General features: G+C 37.7%; 1 protein-coding gene across 1 annotated transcript in view; it reads left to right on the forward strand.

Annotated features, from left to right (window-relative positions):
• The first annotated feature begins 929 nt into the window (after positions 1–929).
• Rsph3 (Radial spoke head protein 3) overlaps positions 930–26,772 on the forward strand; it is a 349,537-nt gene continuing 323,694 nt past the window's right edge. The window contains exon 1 of the mRNA XM_081760454.1: positions 930–1,221. Within this exon, the coding sequence (XP_081616580.1) occupies positions 1,115–1,221 (107 nt within the window). The 5' untranslated portion in view covers positions 930–1,114. The remainder of the gene's footprint in view (positions 1,222–26,772) is intronic.

Consider the following 26,772-nt stretch of genomic DNA (forward strand, 5'->3'; position numbering starts at 1 on the left):
TAGTTGTGATTCAAGTCGACCCTAGTCAGTAACGCCAGAACTAAGAGGAGCTGACAAGCGAAACTGGTGTTCTACACCAACTTACACGGATATCAACATAACGGGACTTTAGTTATTATAGGAAAGGAATATTTATATCGTTTACTTATAAACAAAAGGTAAATGTTTGAATAAAGAAAATCAAGAGGGAGGAATAAGTAGCCTGGGAAATTAGGTAGACTAAGAGGGTGCTTCTCTTTTCTTTTATGAATAGAATAAAAGGTTAGATTCACTACTAAATTTTTGTGTATATCATATCACATAAGATTCATCAGTCTGCAATTATTGCCATTAAAACTGCAATCAATATATTTTAATCTCGACTTGTCTCAATATTTTGTTTCAATTAAAAATGTACACAGATAAAACTGAATATTTCCATTTTTTTCTAAAATGAAATCAGAATATTCAACGTGTGTTTGCAGGAGAGTCATTTCAGATTTTCCTGGTTAGGGGGACGGTAAGGTCCTCCATCGACATACGAATTTCACGAGTTCTCCTAGTATATTAGTGGACAATCGATTAAAATATATTTAATTCTCAAATTCAAGTGGGCAATTGATCCCCTTCTTCCCCGTGTTGTGTATAGCCCCCCAAAACAAAATCCTAAATACGCCACTGCCTACTAGAAGTGACGTACGATTTGAATCATTCTGTATTTGTACATACTAACACTCAGTCATGAGTGATGACTCAGTTATTGGTGAATGTTTCAAGTACAGAAAGAACAACAAGAAAAAAACTAGTAATATCAACTAATCAATCGCTGAGCGTGCTTGAGTTTGAGTCGGAAGTTTTCACCTTGTAGAAGACTCATCAAAACTATTGACTAGCGGGAAACAGTGCTACCGCTCTGTGGAAGCAGCAGGAACTAGCCGAAGTTGCCATAGCAACCATCAGGTTTTGTACACATTTGCTCAGTATGGCGTTGGGGGACAGTGATGTGCAATGTGAGCGCTTCGATTCTTATCATATTCGTACGATCAGATAAGATAATGTGACATGACAGGAATTGTGAGTTGTAAGACTGTTCTTCTAGGCAATAAATAACAACGACAAGCTGGATCAGAGAAATATGGCGTCAATAATGCCTCCGACAACAAGTCCTACGTATACATTTGCTAGCCATCCTCGTGCCTTACTCACCAATCGGAAGAAGTACAGACATCCGCCAATTCCAAGGTAAGTGCACAGATGTTCTTATATCCGATAGTCCTTGCACTTGACATGTCGCCAAATGTTTAGTATACAGTGCGTAATTTTGAATAGAACACGCGGGTGAATTAGCCTTGCACTTGATTTTCATACACACGATCACCATGTCATGTGATTCAGTTGCATTGATGTCTTGTTAGATATTACGGATAAACTTTACAATGCCCTCTCCAGTTGATAGCCTTACGAAGACACGACAAATTACACCCGATAAATTTTAACAAAATGGATCCAAATTTCCCTAACTCTTAGGCAAACCCGACCCTACTTATCCCTACCATATACCCCTTTCAAGCGTTCCTGCTTATCGAAGCGCAGCTGGAGCATGTATTGTAAAGTTTACCCAATATTATTTCTAATAACGACAAATTAAATTACTATATGTAAATTTAATTTTAAATGCTTTATATTTAAAGTTCGTATATTGAAATTATATTACTCGAAGATACCATGCATTTATAGTATTGTCTAGAAGTAATAAAACAAATATTGACTCTGAACATTTCAATGAAATATGATCTTAATTTGCATTAGCAAGTACAACAATATTCTAAAAATGATTTTAGTTACCTAGGAATATTTGTTAAGGATTATGACAATTTTAAAGTGCATGAAGCTCATAATTCGCACACAAATACGAAGGATATGGATGGATAATCATCACGAAAGTAAATATAAATGGAATGAGATATGTATTTTATAATATTTGAAGTCAATATTTTAATTTCAAATATCAAGCAGTCATTTTATTCTCTGAATACCCCTAGTTCGAAATTGACCTTCAAATACATTTCAGTTAAGGTTGATGTTTGGAAGTCTAGATGTATACAAAGGGGCTTAGAATGGGCTCACATGCATTTAATTTTGTAGCATCCTACGAAAAATGAAGTCCTTTATCCTGGTCTAATAGCTAGCTCGCGAGTCTTCGGTGTACAGGGTCCCGGATTCGATACTCGAGCCTTGAAACTTGAGCGCGTTACGGTGTTTCTTTGGATACCAAGTCTCATACAGCCTCAGTGCTAAAAAAGGGACGCTAAACTAGCCAACGAATCAATCAAAATAATGAACAATACATATATAGTTTCAAACGGATTTAATGTTTTTACCTTTTCATTTGAAACGGTTAATTATAAATAGTTTGGCCACCTTAATCTATAGATCTGCCCACGTATATGATTTGAAAGCAAAATAATAAACGATTGTAACGTAAAGTTACAGGCCCGTATCCACGGGGGGCTAGGGTGGGCCGGCCCCCCTAAATTTTTACTGTTCCCCCTAAACTTTTCACGGTAGGCTTGCAAATGAACTATAATATGGTGATAAACTATAATATGGTTGGGTCGGGCCCCCCCTAACTTCTACCGGAGCCCCCCTACATTTTTGGGCTGGCTACCGGCCTGTAAAGTTAAGCTTCGGTTAAAAATCCAGTCACTATTATTATTATTATTATTATTATTATTATTATTATTATTATTATTATTATTATTATTATTATTATTATTATTATTATATTTATATTTTAAGTATTCACACACGGAGGTTTCGTGTATTGTTGATGCATGATGCATCCACCCAGAAGTCTTCCGATAAAACCTCATACTTGCATTCAGGCCTGTAGCTAGCCAAAAAATGTAGGGGGAAGGCGGTAGAAGTTAGGAGACCCGATCCAATTATATTATATTTGATTACCATGTTATAGTTCATTTGCAAGCCTACCGTGAAAATTTTAGTGGGGCAGTAAAAGTATATGATGCCCGGTCCCTCGTGCTCCCCCCCCCATGGATACGGGCCTGCCTGCATTCCTTTTTTCGATAATTAAAATATTAATTAGACTGAGTTATTTTTGACCAGCATGGGCGCAACAACAGGTTTCAAATTATTTATAATTTGACCACCATGGGTGCAATAATAATAATAATAATAATAATAATAGTAAATTGATTAATTTATCCATTTCTGGTATATTTTTCTAACAGAATATTTCGTGAGTGAACGAGAAAATTGACTGGTTTGTTGATCGCATGTTATAATTAAGTCCGTTTTCAATCACAAACAGATACTTTGATTGATGTTTGCAAAATTTGCGAGATGTGCAGAAAATATTATTTTTTGATAGAAAATGAAGTGAAGTTGTGAATAGTTGATGTCCGATAATCTTAAGTTAATGTCCTAAGATTTTCTAAACTAGAAGTACGTTGCCATCACCGAGAATCGAGTTGAGTTGAGTTGATTTTTAGTTAACGTCCCGTTCAGCAACGAGGCAATATGAAACGGGACCTACTGATTAACGTGGAATCCGAACCCCAGGAGCTCCTGCCGGGAATCGGACCTGGGTCTCCCACGCCATCATCGAGAATCGAAGACGTTATCAAACAGCCAAAAGAACCATGTCTTCCACGCCATAATCGAGAATCGAACACTTAAATGTTAAGTTGAGTGGGGATAATTTTTAGCATTAACTAGCTCAGTAATTCTCAACCAGGCCCGTATTTAGGTAAGTGCTATTCTGTGCTCGAGCACAGGGCGGCAAACTTTTGGATTTTTTAAAAAAAGATTCACAATAAACTAACATTTAAAACTTGCAACGCAAAGAGTCGTGCGCAAACGCGAGAAAATATGTTAATGTGTTTAATTCGCTCTAATTACAGTAGTTACTAATAAGCTAGCTTATCTGATTACTTTTAAAAAGTCATCCTCTCCCACTCCTACCCCAAGGGGCGAGGATGAAATTGAACATCATGAAAACTGATACCGTTAAACTCAGCGACCTGGAAAACTATGAATTCAACACTAATATCTGTCGTTTGCGATTACTTTTAAAATCTTTCCCTTTCCCTGTGGAGTGGAGTATGACCTTGAAGTTGAATTGGATTAAAACCGTCACTATTCACCTCAGCGACACGGAAAACTATGAATTGAAATCAAATATTGGTCATATTCGATTATTTTTAAAATGCTCGTATGTTGTTCTTATGGAGAATTTGCACCCCCGTACCTCAGCTCAGGTGTAACCTAGGGACCTGGAACAGGTCATTTGACCATTTCTCTGAGAGCTTTAAAATATCTTAAAAATTTATGTTTCTATCCATTATGGTTCTCGAGTTGGTGTTACAGACAGACAGCTTATCGTATTAGTAACATAGATGCTATTAAACCATTTCTGACGGTGAATAATCTAAACAATTATTTTTTTTTTATCAGTTATCACCAATAATTATTGGAGCATCACAAAGACGTCCATCAATGAATGTCAGCCAATCCCAGCTTCAAAATCACGTCCCCATTCGATCTCTATACGCTACTATGTCTCTCTCTCTGTGGACTCGGGTGTCGATCCCCTTCCACTTCCTGTGGGTCGGTATCGGTGACGGCTTGTTTCCTTGTTTGAGATACAAGTTTGTGGGGGGGGACGGCAAATTATTCAGAGCACAGGGGGCGCACAATATATAAATACGGGCCTGTTCTCAACCGATGTGTCGCGACACACTGCTTTGTCACGCACTTCCCTAAGGTGTGTGGCGTATTTTTACAATTTAAAAATCATGAAGAATTTAATAATAATTAGTTAAACTCGAGACAGACTGTACCAGTCAACACCTCCAGCGGTAGCAATAATACTCAGTGCTATATAGAATCATTATAAAAATAATTCGTTTCACTATCATAATAGATATTATTATTATTATTATTATTATTTATAATAAAAATATCAAACAAATATGTCGCTATGTCCTGGACGGTCAGTAAAGTATGCCATCAGTCAGAAAAGGTTGTGAACCACTGGAGTTGCAGGCGCGCATACAGAAATTTTTGTTGGTAGGGGTCCAAATTTTTTCGGGGGTCCAATTTTTTTGGAAGGAGGGGTCCAATACTATCAGACACTACGTCTATGTATAGTATTAAACTGGTGTCATTCTACGCTCGAAAAGTATTGCTTCTACGTATGTTCTCAAAAAAAAAAAAAAAAAAAAAAAAACAACTAGATTGTTTTTATAAGAAAAGAAAATGTGCAGATGAAATGGAAGATTAAATGTATACTACACCAGTCTCTGCTAAACAATATAGTTTTAATAAGAAAGTGTATAAATGGATGTCGAATTACGAAGTTTTTAAGGTTGAGAGTCGGTGGACTCCCCCCCCCCCCTCGTGGGTGCACTCCTGACTAGCTGTAATTCTCGTTCTTCTAATGGTTTATGGAATATAATAAAAGTATATTTGAAGTGTGCTTAACTCTTTTAGGATCCGTATTTGAATTTATAACAACCCAGCTCAATCCGAGTGATAATTACAGTTGAGTTGATTTTGAGTTTAACGTCCTGTTCAGCAGCGAGGCTATATGAGACATGGACCTACTGATTAACGTGGAATCCGAACCACATGAGCTCCTGCCAGGAATCGAACCCGGGTCTCCCATGCGAAAGGCGTGTACGCTAATCGCTTAGCCACGATGAAACTCGAGTGATAACTACAGTATGTTCACAAATTCATTTCAAACGCAGCCAGTGTTCTTTGCCAAAAAGTTTCTCAAAAACCCACTTCTCTTTAACAATTACGTAATAGACATGGTTGATCTCTATGTGTAGGTTTTTGTTATTAAATTCGTTGTTGTATGGTAGTTCATGTTTAGTGTCCCTTTGTATTAATGTGTTTATGTAAATCGTGGCTCAGCAGGTGACTATAGGATCCGATAAGTGAAATGAAATGGAATCTCTGAGTTTTATGTCCCACGCTTATGCCGGTTAGTCTAAATGAGACGGTAATGATGAGAAATGAATGCAATGGTGGAATGAAGAAAGTGGGAGGAAACGGGAGAACCCCGAGAAAACCACAAAGTCCACACGGCGCGAGCTGGGATTGAACCAAGGACCCTAAGTACCGGAGGTGAACGCTCTACCACTGAGCCACCTCGCCCCCTTATCCATTATTTGATACACGTATGTTTACTTGATCAATTGATTATAGTGTAATGCCCTTTCCGTACTGAGGTTACATGAAGAAGAACGTATTGGTTAAAAGGGGATTTTAAACTAATACTCGGATTTTCGTTCTAGGCAGATATCACAAGTGGAGATCAAACCAGGTACGACATGCGCAGAAAGCATTTATTAATCATTTGGCTACAAATAGTATCAAGTAAAAGTTCGCACTGGGTGCTACTTCCATTAAGTGTTGGGGCTGCAGTGTTTGAGCGCTTACCTGTGGTGTGTAGGGTTCTTGGTTCGATCTCAGCTCGTGGCAAGAGCGCTTTGTATTGCTTGTGAGATCTTAATCTGGTCTTCTATGTAGCAACTAGCAAGCTCTAGAATGAGTAGTGCATCCCACAGATTAGTCGCAACTAACTTTATAAACAAGAGTGTTCATCTCCCCAAAGGGTTTAAGCGAAACTTCATATTTACTATTAACTTCCCCAAATTCCTCTTTCCCATCGAGATTTACAATTATGTCCTCAAATATGCCTTTTCTCCTTTATATTTATCATTTACAGTTAGATTGTATCATTTTCAATAAAAGAATCAGCGGTTTAGTTGAACCGGAACGAACCAGAATGTTGTTACGGAAAATATTTGTCTTAGATATACTGTAATTCAGAACAAATTAGCTCGTAAGCCGTGTATATTATTATTGGTGTGTAAGCCGTTCTTGTAAACATTTTCTCCAGCCAAATTGCTGGAAAGCAGGCGCTAGGAATGCGCACGAGACGAGTCGAGACAGGATTTTCGTGACAAAATTCGAGTCGAGACACGGCTCTTCCAATAGAGAAATATACATTTTTCGAGTCGAGACATCACTTTTACAGCACATTTTCGAGACGAGACAGCCACAAATCTTGTCTCGTGCGCATCCTTAGCAGGCGGCAGCCAGAAATTTTTGTTGGTCCAATATTGCAAGCTACTACGTCTATGGAGTATTGAACGAGTTTAATTCTGTATCCGAAAAGACGATAAGTAATTGTAAAATACTTCCACCTATATTTTCAGGGGAAAAAGTGATAGAACTAGATTGTTTTTATAAGAGAAAGAGTACAGATGAAATGTAAGATAAAATTTTCATGTTACATCAATCATTTCCTTGTTAAACAAGTAGAGTTTTATTATAGTATTATAGTATACTTTATACTTCCACCTATATTTCCAGAAGAAATAATAGAACTAGATTGTTTTTATAAGAGAAAGAGTACAGATGAAGTGTAAGATCAAATTTTCATGCTACACCAATCATTTCCTTGTTAAACAAGTAGAGTTTTATTATAGTATTATAGTATACTTTATACTTCCACCTATATTTCCAGAAGAAATAATAGAACTAGATTGTTTTTATAAGAGAAAGAGTACAGATGAAATGTAAGATCAAATTTTCATGCTACATCAATCATTTCCTTGTTAAACAAGTAGAGTTTTATTATAGTATTATAGTATACTTTATACTTCCACCTATATTTCCAGAAGAAATAATAGAACTAGATTGTTTTTATAAGAGAAAGAGTACACATGATGTGTAAGATCAAATCTTCATGTTACATCAATAATTTCCCTGTTAAACAAATATAGTTGTATTGCGAAAGTGTTCAAATGTTAAGTTGAATTAGGAAGTTTTCGGAGGGGGTGGAGGGGTTTAGGGGCGATGGCAGGGGTGTAGCCAAGGGGGGGACCCATCGGGGCCGCCCCCCCTCCAAATGGTTTCCTGGCGCCCCCAAATGACCAGCTTTTAAAACATCATAGTAAAATTATCTCGCTTCATTCATTTCAAAGTAACAAAGTTCATTGACAATTAATAACTTATGGTAAAATAGTAAGGAGAAATGTTTTTTTTTTTTTTTCATACCGATCGAAAAATAGTATAGTATCTCTTCCTTATACCAATCGAAAAATAGGATACTTTTTTTTTTTGTGACAGCAGTTTACACAATTTACTGCGATTTATATTTGACAGTTTGAAGACAAACGTTTTAACAAGGTACCACAAATACAGCCAAAGGTATTAAACTGATTTGTAAGTACAGTATATTTTTATATGCTTTAACAAGTGTTTTAAAAGACATAGAGGATGGAAAATTTGGCAAGAAACAATGCTTTTATTCAATTTGGATTTCATTCGCTCTCTCTTTTATTTCTATTCAGTGTAACAAAATAATTATGTTTTTTAGTCACGAATAATAAATATTTTTGTCAGGAAACCGTAAAGAAATTAAGTGAAATTTCAAAGAAAATCAATCTTGTGTAGATAGGTTTTGTATACAAGGTCTTAAATTTAAATATAAAGGTAACCAAGAAAAGTTTTGTTGCTTTTTCACCTACCACCTTCGAACATCGATACGTCACCTAACCTGGAAGATCAAAAATAGTCCCCATCAGCATCGACGACCTTCTGAAAACGTTCTGGAAGGCCATGGAATCCATCGCGGTAGAACTTGGGCCGTGAAACGAAGAAAGTATCAGGTGCATTTTGGACTTTTACTAGGGATTGGCGTCCTCTAAGGTGATTGTTCAAAGAATGGAACAGGTGATAATCGGACGGTGCAATACCCGGGGAATATAGTGGTTGCAATATTGTTTCCCATTCCAGGCGGAGAATGGTGTCCTGAGTCATCCTAGCCACGTGGGACTTAGCGTTGTCCCGTAAACGAGGACGCATTTGCAATTCAGAAGCGATGGCTCCCGAGTTTTGAGTTTTTGTTGAGCACAGCTCAACTGATGACACTACACAGTTGCATTGATACTCTGACCAGCTGGTAGCAGTTCCCGATGCACGATGCACCAAACACACAGAAGGACCTTCTTCTGGTACAATGCTGGTTTCGGCTGTTTTGAAATCGTTTCATGGGGTGCTAACCAATGATGACGGCGCCGTGGAGCTTCGTATAGGACACACTTTTTATCACATGTCAACGCCCTGTCCAGAAATGGCTCCGAAACAGTAAATAAACACAGGGACTACCGCATTGCCTTCTGGCCCGGAGTCAAAATATGTGAGACCCATTGACCCAACTTGTAGTGCTTCACAAGTTGATGGATGTGCTGCCGAATGGTTTCTCCACACACTGAATTGTAGTCCCAGTTCCTCTTTGTACATGAGTTGGTCTTCTGGCACGTGGTGTTTTCGGGTGTTTCGTCATCGTCCTTAAACTTGTTAAACCATCGCTGCAATGTCCGCGTCGTCACGACACCTCACCAAAGGCCTGTCTGTCCCGCTACAGCGGCGTTTGACCTCCATTTGAACTCGTTCAGCATACATGCTCTTATGACGCTTTGTGGATGTCCCATGTTCCCTCTGTCTTTACGCAAGTTCACGGTGTGTCTGAATTGCCACAACCAGGTAGTATGTTGGATATACCCACACCAACAACTGACGTTCGCCTTATCTCCACTCGCATTCAACTCACGGTGTGAGGTCCAATTGAACACAGACTTGCACGAAAAGGGACAGAACTTTCTTGGTTACCTTTATAGTTATGCCCAAAAGTATAGCGTTTGGTCCCGGGCAGTAGTTCTTGATTAAGCATAATAAAAACTATCTTGAATATAATTTATGAATAATAATAATAATAATAATAATAATAATAATAATAATAATAATAATAATAATAATAATAATAATAATAATAATAATAATAATAATAATAATAAGCTACAATAGAGTTTTTAGTTTTCCAGAAGAAAACCAAAATTTTTCTTTCTTTCAGACCTCAAAAACACTAGCGGCAACACTTTTTTTTTTGTTTTGTACATTGTAGCTGCCCCCCTCAAAACGACGGCCCCCCTACACAAACCTGCTGGCTACACCCCTGGGCGGTGGACCCATTCATAGGTACGTTGCTGAAAAGATTGTCTATTCAAGCAAGGGAGCCGATTTCTCTGTAAATTTGGGGGGCCCATTCAGATGCAGAAGGTATATATATATATATATATATATATATCAGGCTTTTAAGACAAATTGCACTCAAATTATGCCAAAAATTGTATATTCATAAATACAATAAGGGGGCCCACATGAGCTTTGAGGGGCGGGCCCCCAGGATAGGCGCCCTTGCATTCAAATAATCTCATAGCCACAAACTGTGCCGTGGAACCCTTTTATAGACATCCCTGGTGCTAGGATGAAAATTTCCCTTCGAACTGCAAAGTTAATTCTACTCACTGAAAGAAGTGAGACCATCATTCGCGAAAACGAGTGAAAAAAATCATTGAAGAAAAAGAGAAACCCTTTTTCAAATATTACAACATTAGTAAATCTGCATAATGATATTTCAACCAACACGCCATCTTTCCGTTTCGTCGATCACGGATTTTTTTTTTTCTTTTTAAATTTCTTACTTTTCAAAACGAACACCATTTTTCAAAACAATAACAAATAAAGATTTGTATACACTGTATTAAATTTTACGAATTGGATTTACCTGAAATGAATTATAATTCAGCAGTCTTCAATTGCGAGCTATCAATAATTAGAATTTATAAGCTATTTACATTAATGAAATATGTATTGAGTTTATAGAAATCGCCACGCGTTATTATTGATTGGGCTTAAGAATACAGCTTTCGAGAAATGGAATATTTTTTTTATTACTTACAAAGCAGAGCTTGAATTATCCTAAAGTTATTCAGAGTAATTCAGATTTTATGGTGAATCTCTCACGGACTGTGAAGTTTCTAGGACAAAAAGGGCTCTCTTCTGTTTTCATCACGCCAATTGTATGAAGAAAAAGAGGTCAATAACAGGCGTCTGATCTTGCCACAAAAGTTAGGACAGTTGTGTATCACGATTCCATTTCACCCTCAACTTACGTTTTAATTTTAGTATCAATAATGTTTTTTGTTCACGAATATCGTTAAGCTTTATAATAAAGAAGAAAATATTTAAATTCCCATACACTATATGCATTCCACTCTTTGTTTGTCGGGGGCGCGGTGGCTCAGTGGTAGAGCGTTCACCTCTGATGCTTGGGGTCCCGGGTTCGATCCCAGCCCCCGCCAAATTAACTTTGTGGTGGACAAACACCGTACTCGTGGGTTTTCTCGGGGTTCTCCCGTTTCCTCCCACTTTATTCATTCCACCATTTCACTCATCTCTCATTATCACCGTCTCCTTTAGCCTAGCCGGCATAATCGTGCGACGTAAAACTCAAAGATTTTTCTTTGTTTGTCCGTGTTCAAGAGATTATGTAACCCGAGAAGAAATTACGAATAGCGGGTTGTATAAAGTGTCAGGAGTTTAATAAATTATTCGTAAAGTACATATACACCCTCCATTCCAAAAGAAACCGAAAGTTTTAAAAAAACAAAAAAGCAATGTACATTTTGGAACAAATCATTTTTATTAATCAATGTATTCCCCTTCTGCATCGATACACATATTTGCACGCTCCAACAAGTTGTCAAACGACTTCTCCATGTCCTTTATTGGAATGGTCTTTAGGACGGCGGTCGTCGCCTTCTCAATGGCATCAATCGATGCGTGCCACTTTCCTTTCATCGCCAAATGCAGTTTCGGGAACAGATAGAAATCGCACGGAGCGAGATCTGGTGAATAGGGCGGATGATGCAACCGAATAAAGTGATTTTTGACCAAAAATTCAGTTACAAATCGCGAACGATGTGATGGTGCATTATCGTCCAAAAGAGTCCAACTGCCGATTTCGCGATATTCGGGCCGAATACGACGAATTCTTGTCAGCAAACGCTTCATGACGCCCAAGTAAAACTCTCCAGTGACTGTCTGGCCGGGCTGAACAAATTCTTTGTGGATAATTCCTTTTGAATCGTAAAAACAAATCAGCATCACCTTAACTTTTGACTTCACCAAGCGACTTTTTTTGGGTGTTCCTTCATCCGGCGCTCTCCATTCAGCACTTTGCCGCTTTGTTTCGGGCTCATATTCAAAACACCACGTCTCGTCACCAGTTACAATCGATTTCAAGAAGTTTCGATCCTGCCGAGCACTTTTAACGATGTCTTTGCAATGCGCAATTCGATCAACTTTTTGGTCTTCGGAGAGTTTGTGTGGTACAAACCGCGAATTAACCTTCTTAAGGCCCAAAACTTCGGTCAAAATGCGGTATGCGGTTGTTTGAGGAATGCCTAATTCCATTTCAATAACTTTCACCGACGATTGTTTGTTATGTTTGATGAATTCACGCACTTTTTCGATGTTTTCTTCCGATAATCCGGTTCTGGGACGGCCTGATCTTTCGTCATCATCCAGCGTCTCTCTACCCGATTTGAATCGCCTGAACCACTCGTAAACTTGCGTACGGGATAGACACTCATCACCATATGCATTTTGTAGCATTTGGTGCGTTTCACTAAAAGTTTTACCCAGTTTAACACAAAACTCAATTGCAGCTCGTTGTTTGAAACTCATTTTCCGACCGATGTACACAACACACTGACAGTTGAAACGCAATAACTTTGTTGCCGTGCATCCAAATGTCATGACATTTATACCAGTTGTCAATGAGGGACTACGCCATCTACCGGTAAAATATTACAACAGATGGCACTAGTGATACTATTTGTTTTCAAAAGTTCGGTTTCTTTTGGAATGGAGGGTGTAATTGTCTGTGATCAAGAGTCTCAGGTGTTTATTCAATTATCCATACATTACATATAATTATCTGATGTATTTGTCTGTGATCAAAATGTTATGCAATCCGAAATAAAATTATGAATAGCGATTTGTATACCGTCTCAGGCGCTTATTCAATTATCCTATAGTCCATATAATTCTCTGTTGTGTTTTTCTGCCTTAAATTTGACTTGATATTTAGTTCAGCGTCCCTTTCAGCAGCGAGGGTATATGAGACGTGGATCTATAGTTTAACATGGGATGCGAACCATATGAGCTCCCACAGGAAATCCCGAACCCCGCTTTCTTACGACAAAGGTGCGTGCGCTAACCACATAGTCACGAGCGGGCTTTGTTCGTCTGTGGTCAATGATCTCAGGTGTTTATTCAATTATCCGTTTCTCTAATGGGTTTGTGTGGTCCGGAAGTTATGCAATCTGAAAGGCAATCATGAATAGCGGGTTGTATAAAGTCTCAGGAGTCTAATCAATTATTATCTATACAGAGTACATATAATTTTCTGTTGTGTTTGTCTGTGGTCAAAAAAATGAAATGAAATGAAATTTTTGAGTTTTACGTCCCACGGTTATGCCGGCTAGGTTAAAGAGACGGTGATGATGAGTAATGAATATAATGGTGGGATGAAGAATAGTGGGAGGAAACAGGAGAACGCCAAGAAAATCCACGGACACGGTGTTTGTCCACCACAAAGTTCACTTGGCGGGAGCAGGGTTTGAACCCGAGACCCCATGCACCAGAAGTGAACGCTCAACCACAGAGCCACCGCGGCCCTACTCTGTGGTCAAGAGTCTCAAGTGTTTATTCAACTATCATATACTCTGTACTATATATAATTCACTGATGTGTTTAGCTATGGTCAAGATGTAGTGTTTTGATGTGATCTCTCCCCTGTATTTACCTAGAAGTTATCATGAGGGAGGTGCTAGAGGATATGGTGGCAGGAAAGAGAGGGAGGGGCGAAGGAGTCTATAGTTGATGGACGATATCAAAACAGGAAAATCGAACGTGAAGACGAAGAGAATAGCGGAATATAGGAAGCATGGAAGCTTCTCTGTTGTGCCAATAATGGTGGAATATGTATGATGATGATGATGATGATTTGCCTACCAATGATGTGGATTAATGTAGCAGACAGATATACATACAAAAACATTCAGTTCTATATGTAAGATAGCCTAGAGTTGTATTAAATATACTTACAATGCTTCCTACTAAGATCTCGTGCCAGCGACGCAACTAGGCTAAAAGTCGCCTGGGGCAAGAAGTTACCTTAGCGCCCTTGCAATTAACCAAACCAAAACGATCCCCGACTATACCTGGTACTGGCATCACACAGTAATTCTTCTATTCCGTTTTTTCTTCAAGTGGTAAAGCTTGATTTCAGAACTGTAGTACATAATTGAATTTGTACTACAAGATAAACACCAAATTATTAGTATTTGATTGCCAAATGATCTGAGAGTAGCTGGCTCGACATGTTATTATAGTCTTATCAATATAATTGCAAATCACAGTTTTTTTGAATAATATCGGGATGTGCATATGTGTAGAATCAATCAACAATCTCTTGGTTTAGAATATAATAGTTATGACAAACAGTCAAGCTGTTGTCTCGAGTATTATACTCGGACATTTTTCAAAGCTCTTAAATCGATGTAAGTTAAACGAAAACACAAAAAACTGGAACTAAAATTTATCTTTGTGGGCTCTTTTGGCTGCAAAAATTTTACAATGTCCTCAAAAGATAGCTTTGAAGCTAACTTATGCTCTATGGATATGATCCTAAGGTTGGAGAGTCGTTGTTGTCCCGTTAAGTTTCTAAGATATTTTTTTATGACTTTTAGTTTGCTAACTCCTTTCCTTGCCTTATAGTGAAAATACATATTTGTCCAGTTTTGCGCCCCCAATCCGGTGCCCACCTTAGTCATGTCACTGGCATGTGCCTATGTGGATAGTGTACACGTGGAAGATCCGACTTCGATTTCCGACGGGCTTTCATGTGGTTCGAATCTTACGTTAAACTGTAAGTCCATGTTTCGTATAGCCTTGCCGCTGAAAGGGACGCTAAACTCAAATCAACAATCAATTCTACTAAGTATTTTACTTTAGTTCACGCTGCTTTTTTTTTTTTTTTTTTTTTTTTTCAGAATGTTCAAGGTCTTGTAACATAGAGTTCAGGTGCTCGTGAACACGATCAATTAGATATACTCTCACGAAGACAGCTAATATACATAGGAATATGTGGAGATACACATAACAATTATAAACTTATATATGTGGAGATAAGAATAGATAGAGGTTTCGAAACATAGTTTTCTTTGAACCTGCGATAAAGATCGGGGGCAAGTTTTGGTTTAATCAAAAAAATGTAGGTCATTCATGATGTGTTGCATGTTGCTCATCATCCGAAAGGATTGCTCCTTGTGTAGCCAGAGTTTATTTATTCCCTCCTCCTTTCTACAGTCGATTGTCTGTTGTGTTTGGCGGTCAATGAAACAGTCGATTGTGGAGTAATGACGTCAGTGTTTTGGGACTCTTCACGGGATTCATTTCATAAAGAAACTCGGGTACAAACACGAGGCTTATAAAAACATACATTAATACTATTTTTATATCTATTAAAGTTATATGAATTTGTTTTAATCGAAGGGCAGTAGTTTTCAATGAAGAATTACAATATAGTATATATATATATATATATATATATATATATATATATATATATATATATATATATATATATATATATATATATATATATATATATATATAGGGTGTTCAAAAATGGCGCCCACGGACAACAGAGCACTATTCTACAGGCCAAAATAAAGCGAAACTGTAATATGATGGAATGTCCTCTGGGGCCTCCTTCAACCGCTATGGAAAATCAATATGGCAACATTGCATATTAACTTGGAACCATTAGTATTGCTCTACAAATCCATGCTCGAATGCGACACGACAAATTTGTCCAGTCTCGTGGACAACACTAGTTCACCCAAATCTTAGATCTCAAGCACTAATTTAGTGTTAGATGATTCTTATAATAAAAACTATCAATTGGTAAATGATCGTACCAGGGGCGGATTCAGGTCGGACTTCTGTGTGTGTGTGGGGGGGGGGGTTGTACTACTGCTACTTAGAGCTACTTTTAAGAGCTCCAAACTCTGAGATGAGTTATATATATATATATATATATATATATATATATATATATATATATATATATATATATATATATATAATAAGAAAGTTTCCTCTTCTGGGTGGCGATCGCCCCCCTGGATCCGCCACTGGATCGTACGAACGTAACGAAGAGTAATTATCAACGTTTAATGATACACAAGTTATTACACTATATAGCCCAGTAATAAGTATGGTTTAAATGTTATTATATCATACTCTTCGTGAACCTAATTTAAAAAACAAATAGAGGGCATAAATTTTAAACGTGAACTTACAAAGAGACAAGAAACGAAAAAAGAATTCCGATAATCGAGTCAAGACGAGGCGAGACGAATTTTTCGACCCTCGAAAAGAAACGAGAAGTTGTCCAAAATTCACGAGACGAGGTAGAAAAACCTTATCTTTTGTCTCGTCTCGTGCGAAACACTACTATTGACCTTTTGTTAAATAAGAAGAGCTGTTTTTTTTTTTTTTTGTGCTGATTATGGTTTTAAACAGACATCTAAAAATAAAGTGTTGAACTATATAGGTAACTTATATGTATATATAATATTATGGAAATCATAGTAGATAAATTAATGTGCAGTCAGACAAAAGTTCTTTCTGTTTCGTAAAATTTTTTGGTGGAATAACGGTGCAACGTACATAGTTTCACCGAGTTTCAAGGGTGAAACGTACAGAAAATTTCATTCTTTGTAATTTATTGAAAATTGTACTCAAATTGTCCTTCCATGCTGAAGTTATTTACGAAACTAATTTCATGAAGCGGAAAGAAGTTTTGTCACTGACTGTACTTTGGAGTATATAGTTACTGTTTCAAATTATCGTTCCCCTTAAAAATAAATCATGGCATAAAATGTGGAAAATGTAATTGAATTTGACATTACGCAAAAATGAGGGAAAGCGACTGGAAGCTTTCAAAATGTGGGTGTGGAGAAGAATAGAGAGAATTAGTTGGGTCGAGAGAAAAACGAATGAGAAGGTATTAGATATGGTGGGTGAAAAAAGATCAATTTTAGATATTACTGTATTAAGAAGAGGAAGAGAAATTGGTTGGGACATTACCTAAGAAGGAACTATATCATGAGGAACGTGCTAGAGCAGTGCTATTCAACCGGGGCTACGCGAAGATGTTTCTGGAGGTGCATAATCCTAAAATAAGCATATTTTCAATATTTATTGAATTAGCATAGTTCGAGATATTTTTTTCTTTCCAATGGTTTCTCTGCGTTAAAAATGAAGCACGTAAATGGCTTGAATCCAGAATCAGCTCTGATTCTCGTACGTTTGAAGATTCGACCAAGAATCGAGGAGCTGGCGTCCCGAAAACAAGGTCAGTCATCTCATTAACAGGTTAGTTCTAACGTTACTTTTAGTTTTTGAATTTTTAACGTTGTCCTCAGTGTGCGAGTTATCAAGGAGGATAAGGGAAGAATCCCCCTCAGTAGAACTGGATGTCTCTCATATGTTTTGAAATTCCCATGTTAACTGTTTTCGAATATGCATTTTATCCCCCTGTAGATAGTCTTTTGATTGGCACACTGATTGTCCTTTTTTGGATCTCTATTTGTTCCCCTTTTTAATCAACAGAACATGTGCATTAACTTTAATAAGTTAATTTCGATTTAATTTCTTTTAAACTGCTTCAGGAGCAGACAATTGAATGGCGAACTGTGTCTAGGGGTATGCGAGAAAATAAAGGTTGAATAGCACTGTGCTAGAGGATATGGTTGTAGGAAAACGAGGAAGGCGGCGAAGGAGACTCCAATTGATGGACGATATCAAAACAGAAAAAATGTACGTGAAGAGAAAGAGGTTAGCGGAAGCCCGTGGAGCATGGAAGCTTCTCAGTTGCGGCAAGTGACCTGCCAGTAAGGGCAGAAAACCTATGATGATAATACATAAAAAATGGAATTTAGTATTTCAAAATACATGAAGACATAATTTATATTACGGAGACAGTTTTCTAGTTAAGCATTCATGTTGCATGTTATAAGTCCATGACCTCTTGTGACAGATCTAATTAAAAAGGACTGCTCATATTTTTCCGTATTCTCTTTCAAAATCGAACTCTTGCTATGTGATTTCGCTATTCAAAGACACTAATTGGAAAGTGTTTAATCAGCTTACTTTAATTATCTCTTTCTTGTTTTGTAAGTTACGTAGAATGCTTTGAGTGAGAAACGTATATTGAAGAGTTTCATGCTAAAAATATACACAAGTACTGTATCTAGTAAGAATAGTATATGCTCACTCTTTACGGATTCCACTAAAATACGGATTTTTAGTAAGAGTTGCCGGGTGTTTTCTTTTCATTTTGGTAAATAAAACATTTATCCCTAGGAATCCCAAGGATGTAGCTCTTCGAACCCACAAGGAGGCTTTTGTTGAAAACTTAAAAAAAAAAAAAATCAGTCAGTTGTACATTTTAGTTATTTGTTAGTTGTAGTTACTTAGAGAATTTGCAATAGTGTACTTTGAATGGATGTTGACCGTTTGAGTAGCAGTGTGCTCGAACTCGGTTGGACTTTATCTATCCCTCTCGTCCCGTCGTAATTAGCGAAGATAGAAACATTTTCACTGTAAAAGTGGTGCTGACACAAATTCAATCCACTAAGTCGTTAGGAGAAATAGGTGTTCTAAGTTCCAGACAACCAAGGGAATTTTCCCAGAAAGCTCTAGACAAACTGAATGGACAGGAAGCCTTAAACCTCCAGGCAAGCTAGGAGGCTTGGGTTAGGTTAGAACTCTCAGAGCTCCAGGCAAGCTAAGAGACTTGGGTTAGGATAGAACTCTCAGAGTTCCAGGCAAGCTAGAAGGCTTCGGTTAGGTTACAACTCTCAGAGCTCAGGTAAGCTAAGCAACTTGGGTTAGGATAGAACTCTCAGAGCTGCAGACGAGCTTAAAGACTTGGGTTAGGATAGAACCCTCAGAGCTCCAGGCAAGCTAAGAGACTTAGGTTAGGTTAGGAACCCTCAGAGCTCCAGGTAAGCTAAGAGAGGAGAGTTGACCAGCGGAAACTGATGTCGATTGAGGTGATGCATGGAATTTTATACTTTCCACCGAGCAGTGATGACGCTGGTGTTTCTCTTGCATCACATGACTAAGTGGTGACGATGATTCCTGTTATCTGCTTCATATAATAAATTGTAGTAGAAGAGCACGAGGTTTTGTTTATAAATAAAAGGCACATGTTGGTATCTACAAATACAGACCACGTGTAGGATATTCAATAATTTTGAAAATTACATCATAAAAGAAAACAAACTTTCCTTAACGATGGTTTAATTGATAGCTCGTGTGACTGGTGTGCGAGGTATCGAGTTCGATTCCCGGTGCGAGAGCAACGAAAGCAGTACAGTAGTTTAGATCCCACTTGAAACTGTAGTTCTTGACCTATATAACTTCACTACTGACCTAGAACATAAGTACACACTAATCAATGTGAAATAAAACAATATCTCTCTATAGGTAATACAGTTTCAAATTAGATTAAAAAAATAAAAACTTTACTGAAAATTTGAAACGTTCCAAATGTATTAAAAACTAATTGTTCACACAATTTATTATTTTTTTTTCTGTGGAGACATGTTACTCTTTTGATCATATGGTGTGCTTATATTAATCGTATTTACCGGGAATAGAATAGTTCCGTAGCATTTGAAGTGAGATCAGTAGTTTCAAACAGTTTTAACAACAGTCCTTCACTCAAGTTACTATCGTGCAAGGAGAAACTCTAGTTAATGATTTGTAAAACTGGCTTAGAGGATGAAGTTCAACAGAATGGCGTGAAAGGTATTTAAGTGTCTGATAATATAGACTGTTAACATATGAGGTAGTCTAAAAAGTGTTAAGCCTTTTGCACACGAAATGATGTAAATGTTTCAAATCCCAAAATATATGAGACGCGCCTGACGTCATTTGGCAGCTGACGGTTGAAGCTATAAGATATGCTACATTGACTTGATCTCTAGTCTTCTGTTGCAAGCGCTGCTATCGGCAGAAGGAATTCCACTCGCTTTCTCTCGCTTAGCAACAACTGAACCCTTATTGGCTCAACGCGTGGGTGTGTGAGGGTGTGAGCGTTAGTTCGCATTTTTGCCACGGCTCAAGACATTTTAGCAGCACAATAGTAGATCTGCGAAAATTGCTTTGATTCTTATAATCAGACGAAACGTATTGCGCTACACAAAACGGTGCTACTATACATGTAGGAGCAAATGCTGTGCAGGTGTTTGGAGACATGTGTGTGTTGTCAGCCAAAGTATGGTTCAGTCACTTTTGTTCTGGAAAATTTCGATGTCCAACATGCTCATCGCAGTAAGCGATCAATCACAGCAAAAGTGGATTGATAATATGGGAAAAGTCGAGCAAGACTAGCACGTGAGCAGTTATGACATCACCAATGACTTAACAGTGTTAAACCATTTGGGTAAAGCGGGTTACAAAAGGAAGTTTGACGTGACGTGCCACACGATCTGACTCAAAAACATCTACTCGATCTAATTTGCGAATCTCTACTGAAACGCAACGAACTCGACCCACTTCTGGGTCCGTGGTGGCTCAGTGATAGAGCGTTCATCTCTGGTGCTTGGGGTCCCGGGTTCGATCCAAGTCCCCGCCAAGTGAACTTTGTGGTGGACAAACACGGGTTTTCTCGGGGTTCTCCCGTTTCCTTCCACTTTCTTCATTCCACTATTTGATCATTACTCATAATCACCGTCTCTAGCCTAACCGGCATAAGCGTGGGACGTAAAACTCAAAAGATTTCATTTTCGAGCCATTTCTGAAGCGGTTGAACGCGAGTGAATTGAATAACCTACGGCAACAATGTACGAAGAAGATCGTGGTCGAAGCGAGGAAAGCTCTACAGTCTGTGACAAAGTCCGCACTGACGCCAAGAAAGGTTATGCTGTGCGTTTGCTGGGCAACGTGCATCACGAGCTACTGCCACCGGATCTTTGCTGTCTACAATTAGCGCGAGTGGACCTAGCAATTTAAAAGAAACTACCGGAACTGATCAACAACAAGGGTGATCACACTGACAAATGCCAGACTGCGTACATTTTTAACGACCCGTTAGAAGTTGTAAGAACTTGAGTGGGAGATTTTAATGCGTCAACCATATCTATAACCCAGAAGTCTGTGAAAACCACTTTCCACACTTTTTTTTTTTTTTTTTACGAGAAACAACCGAAGTTCTAGAGCGATTGAATTATGATGTCGCTAGAAAAGTAGGAGAAGGTCACCGAACAAAATGTTATGTGTGTGGTTTCATATATTATTTTCAAAAAGCGATAGATGTACTTTCAATTTTGACCTCCAAGATCTCAATACTTTGTAAACAACTTGATGTTTAAAACGCATGTATTATTCGCGAAATAAAAAGCGATAAGGCACTAAGGCAGCAGTTAAAGAGGATAGTTACACAATTACTGTGTTCATGTTTCATAGTAGAACGGCCAACTTCCCACATTAATTTCATTTACATAAGAATATAATCATCATCATCATAGGCATTCTGCCCTTACTGGCAGGTCACTTGCAGCAGCTGAGAAGCTTCAATGCTCCACGGTCCTCCGCTAACCTCTACGTCTTTACGTATGATCTTTCTGTTTTTATATCATCCATTAATTGTAGTCTCCTTCGCCCTCTGCCTCTCTTTCCCGCCACCATATCCTCTAGGACGTCCCTCATAATACAATCTCTTCTTAGGCAATGTCTCAACCAGTTTCTCTTCCTCTTCTTAACAATATCTAAAAGTGTTCTTTTCTCCCCCGCCATTTCTAACACCCTCTCATTCGTTTCGCACTCGATTCAACTAATTCTTTCCATTCTTCTCCACACCCACATTTCGAAGGCTTCCAGTCGTTTTTCATTACTTTTACGTAATGTCCACGTTTCCGCCCCATACAGTACAACACTCCACACGAAGCATTTTATGAGTCTTTTTCTCAACTCTCTATTCACGATCCCACAAAATAGACTTTTCTTCCTTCTAAAGGCATTTTTTACCATTCCTATCCTAGCTTTTATTTCACGTTCACATATAAGAATATAAAGGGAGAGAATTTCAAGCAATAAAATAAAATATGTTTACTATTTCAGTGATTGATTTCCGAGCATGAGGTACAGCTTCGATTCCCAGTAAGGGTAGATGTATCGGATACAAATCCAAATAGTATTTATTATATAGTAGGTTCTCTCTCATGTAAACTCCATACTGAATAAATGCGTTTAAAAAATCAATCCGCTAATTCGCCTTTCAAATGTCATTATTCTCTTTTATTTAAGTAAGACAGTGTTAGCATATACTTGATCTAACTAATATTTCTGACTCACCCTCTGTAATGTAATTATTTACCCAATAGTTTATTCTGTTCTAAAACAAAATCATATTGTTAAAATAAATAAACACCCTGAAATAAAAGCTAAATTACTTAATATTTATTAGATAATTGACCTTGTAACTTAAACTGGCTATACAGTCAATACTTAAAGTGCGTAAGTTCTTGCCAATCTGTCCGGACATAGGCTGATTAGTTCCTTTCTTCAGTAGCTTAAGAGTATATAAAAATTTAGAGTTCAGAAGAAAAAAACTGAAGCAATACATTAAAAATTTAAATTACGAAAACTACATACACAAGAACTGAGCAATTATGACTTCATTATACAGATATTCACTTACACACATCAATTAATATTCCTTCCATCTAAAGCCACTCTGACTTCTTATAATGTCAGAAAACCAGATCCTTGATAGAGGGAAAAGGTAAATGGAAAATTGTCAATCTGGAGTGAGGGGATAGATAATATCTAAGCTTGTCATACCGTATTTAGCATTTGGATTACCAATACAAGTGTACTGAAGCTGGATAGTTAGTGCAGCATTATTCAGATATTCACTTGCTACATTAATTTGTATCCTTCCAATATAACGCTTTTGACATTTTACTATAGAGAAACCAGATCCTTACATTATATTAGTAATTGATATTTAATTTTAAGAGAAATTATCTTTGCGAATGGGGGCTATTTCTCTGATTAAAGTTCAACCACATGTTTATTAGTTGTTCATTGTTCCAAAGGATGGTAATTTTTACGTGGAAATAATACTCTAAATCCAAGAGGAGGGCGACATTGGATGAAAATAGCCCATGTGGCGTTCTGTGTGACTGTGGAATCATGGTAAAGAATAAAAGAATGATTACAAAAGAGTGATTAGTCGAGGAACAATATACACTAAAAAATAATTTCTTAAATTTGAGAAACACTTTCTTATCTGTGCACTGAGACAATATTATCTTAGAAATAAGATTTGGCAATTTTCATTCATAAGGAAAGTAACAGTATTGTTTCCTCGTACCACTTTATACAGCCTCATCTACTTTTCTTCATTTCTCGTTAATGAGAGTTTCAAACTCTTGTTTCTAAGTAAAGATATTCTCGGTGCACAGATAAGAAACGGTTTCTCAGATTTAAGAAAGTATTTTTAACAGTGTACGGAGCAGAAACATGGCCAATAAAGATTGAGTGTTACCGAAAGGAGAATGCTGCTTTGGATGTGTGGAATAAGAAGAGGAGACTGACTGAGAAATGAGAGAGAGTAAGGAGAATAACTAAGGTTATAGAGATATCTAACAAGGGAGGGTCATGAAGTTGCTCCGCTGAGATCCGAACGAGACAATTGTGTTTGCATTTGATGTTATAACTAAACGAATCCCAAAGTTATACGTGCCACCGGGCGGAATATCGTGAGTTACAACATATTTTGTAATATAAAAGCTATAAAAAATTACCTGTTAGAATAGTTTGAACCGAGTCATTTGTTCGGAAATGGTTAGGTAAGTGGAAAACTCGGCCAACACGAATCCCATCATTTTTAAGGGCACACCTTTTGAGGTATAAAAGTATGCCCCACGTTGTCCTGCAGGGTCCCAGAAGGGATCCAACTCAAAATTTTCAAATGGCAAGGGAGTGGCAATGAAAGAAAAGGAATGGGGAAAGAGATAAAGGAAGTTCAAGAAGGAAATAGATGGGCATGATTAAGAATAATTTCAGGAAGAAAGATGTAACAGGAGAAGAATTTATGGACAGGGTTTTATAGAGGAGACCAATCAGAAACGTCTATTCCATATAAATGGAAAACGAAAAAGTTGTCTTCGTCAGTCTTCTTCAAAGAATATACCGTTTAGAGTATGAAGCTTAGTATATAAGCTTGTCATACCGTATTTAGCATTTGGTCCAGTCGGGTTTTTGTAATTCGTTAACATATACAGGTTGTTTCAAAACAATTTTGATAACGTTTGTGAGGTGATTCCTGACACCAAGATAAGACAAAAAGTATAGACCAATCTGGGTGCACAAATGCCTCCTTTCGGAGTTACAGGCTGCCGAAAACATGAAAAAATGAACTTTAAACGTTCATAGCTCCAATACTATGGGATCTACCGTAGTCGGGTCAAGACTTCACTTATGAACTAGTATGTGCCCTATCCAAATATCCATGTTTTAGAATCTTGCGGTACTTCTGCAACAGTTTTTATAGAGGTAGTTCGTGAGTACTTCAAATTATATACCCCTAGCCAAATTATATGCCCAGATATATATACTGCAAAAAAAAAAAAAAAAAAAAAAAAAAACTACTTTTAGACAGTAGAACACTTTACGCATTCCCGACAGTATTTGATCATCTCCAGACGATACATATTCACCCTTTTAGATACAGTTGTCCAAGTATGTCCCAGATGTATGTACAAAATGTGCAAAATCTATGTCATCACTTTGTTTTCGAACTGTTTGCCAATAAGAAGTGTTATAGAAGATACTGTTTTCAGAGAATTAATGCAGAAAATACGCGAAGCACACTTTATAAACACTATTTCATCAATTTCTCCCTCAACATCTGTACTAAAAGTGTTTAAATGGTGTTGTTTTATTGTTTACACAATAAATATATAAATGAAACTCATTATGTTTGTGACTGTGCACCGCTTGAAACATCCGACCGATCTCAATCAAATTTTCAACATAGATTAGGTTCTGACCTGGTATGGTTTCTATCATTTCACTTTATTATAATTCTTGAATCACATGACCGATCTCGATTAAATTTGCAACACAGATGAGGTTCGAGCCACAGATGGCTTTTATCATTTCACTTTGACGGTGCAACTTATGGAAGGGGGAGAGGGCAATATTTAAAAATGATCGAAAAATGACCGTTATTGTCGAAATCATAGTTTTCGGTGTCGCTGAGATAAACTGTGACTCTTCCCTAACAGCACAATCACATAGCAGGCATATGCCTATCATGTTCCCTCAGGTACATGGGAATGTGTCCAGTATGTGCCTTATGTACCTCTGAGAGAGAAATCACATGGATGGCAAGTGATAGTCACATTCTATGTACGCCCCTAAGCACATGCCTGACATGTGCCTGGGGAACGTGCCTTATGTTCTCCATGCCGTAAGCGTCAATGAACTACAAAATTAGTCCCCCAAAATATGTTAAATCGCCTATATGCGTAATATGTTTACATTAAGGTGAGTCTAAAAAACACTTCAAACAAGTAAAAAAAAAAAAAAAAAAAAAAAAAAAAAAAAAAAAAAAGCGTACCCCAGGGTGGGCGCGAATCGCCAACCTTTGGATTACTAGCCGTGTGCTCTACCGAGTTGGCCATGGAGGCGATGAAGATAATGTCGCTTGTAGAGGGATAAATTGTTGAGGTCTTTTAAATTTGGCTAATCAGAGTGCTCCTTTAACCGCGTATATTCGACGATAACCGTTTGGGATCAGATAAAATTACTCGCCATGTAATTTTATAACAAAATGGCGAGTGTCTATTTACTTTATTTCATGGCTTTTCCATATTCACTTTCAAATGATCGGCGACAGTTGCCATCTAATGAAGTTGATGCGCTTGTTGCTTAGTACACAATCGCTTAGAAAAAGAAGCAACAAATACATCAAATGTGGGAGATGAATTTAGGACACATAAATGTAACATGCTTAGCACATCTTGTGCTGTTAGAGTATCTGAAACAGTATGTATCTAAAGGACGTACCTAGAACATGACAGATATATGTCCCAAAAGACGACATAAAAACAAATGGCTGTTGCAGTGCGAAACTGAGCCAGGTATTTATTAGTGCTATATTTGCGGTACACAGTTGAAAATATCAATTAGGTGTAACAAGTACCTAAAACTGTAGGTAGCTGAACTACATACTTAGCACAAGATTATCATATGTACCAACTGTTGGGTACCTAAAAAGTAGCTGGGACACCTAAATGGCACATGCCTAGCACATTCTGTGCTGTTAGGGTTCCAATGCCGTTTAAATTCAAATTCAGCCCCGCAACTTGGTTGGAGGAGGAGTAGGAAGATAACCGATATTACCGAATATATAAAAATAATTGAAGATAACCGATATTATTACCGAATTCATAGTTTTCGGCAGGGTGCGAAATCCTGGGGGGAATTTCTCCCCACTAAAAATGTTATGCTTGCATTTCCCCCTCACCAAAATCTGTAGGGGGGACACCAATATTAGACTAGAGGGGGAGATGGAAAGCAAATGCCTACGAATATCCACCAAAGCTAAAGAAGATGGTCATGATGAGATGGTTGATAATAGTGGATTAAGAAAGTGAAACGAAACGGGAGGACCCCTAGGAAACCTCCACACATAGTGTTTGCATACCAAAAGTAGAATTTGGCGTGAGCTAGATAAAGCCAGGGATC

Source organism: Thermobia domestica, chromosome 5 (assembly GCF_964235325.1).
Source record: "Thermobia domestica chromosome 5, izTheDome1.hap1.1, whole genome shotgun sequence".
NCBI classification, from domain to species: domain Eukaryota; kingdom Metazoa; phylum Arthropoda; class Insecta; order Zygentoma; family Lepismatidae; genus Thermobia; species Thermobia domestica.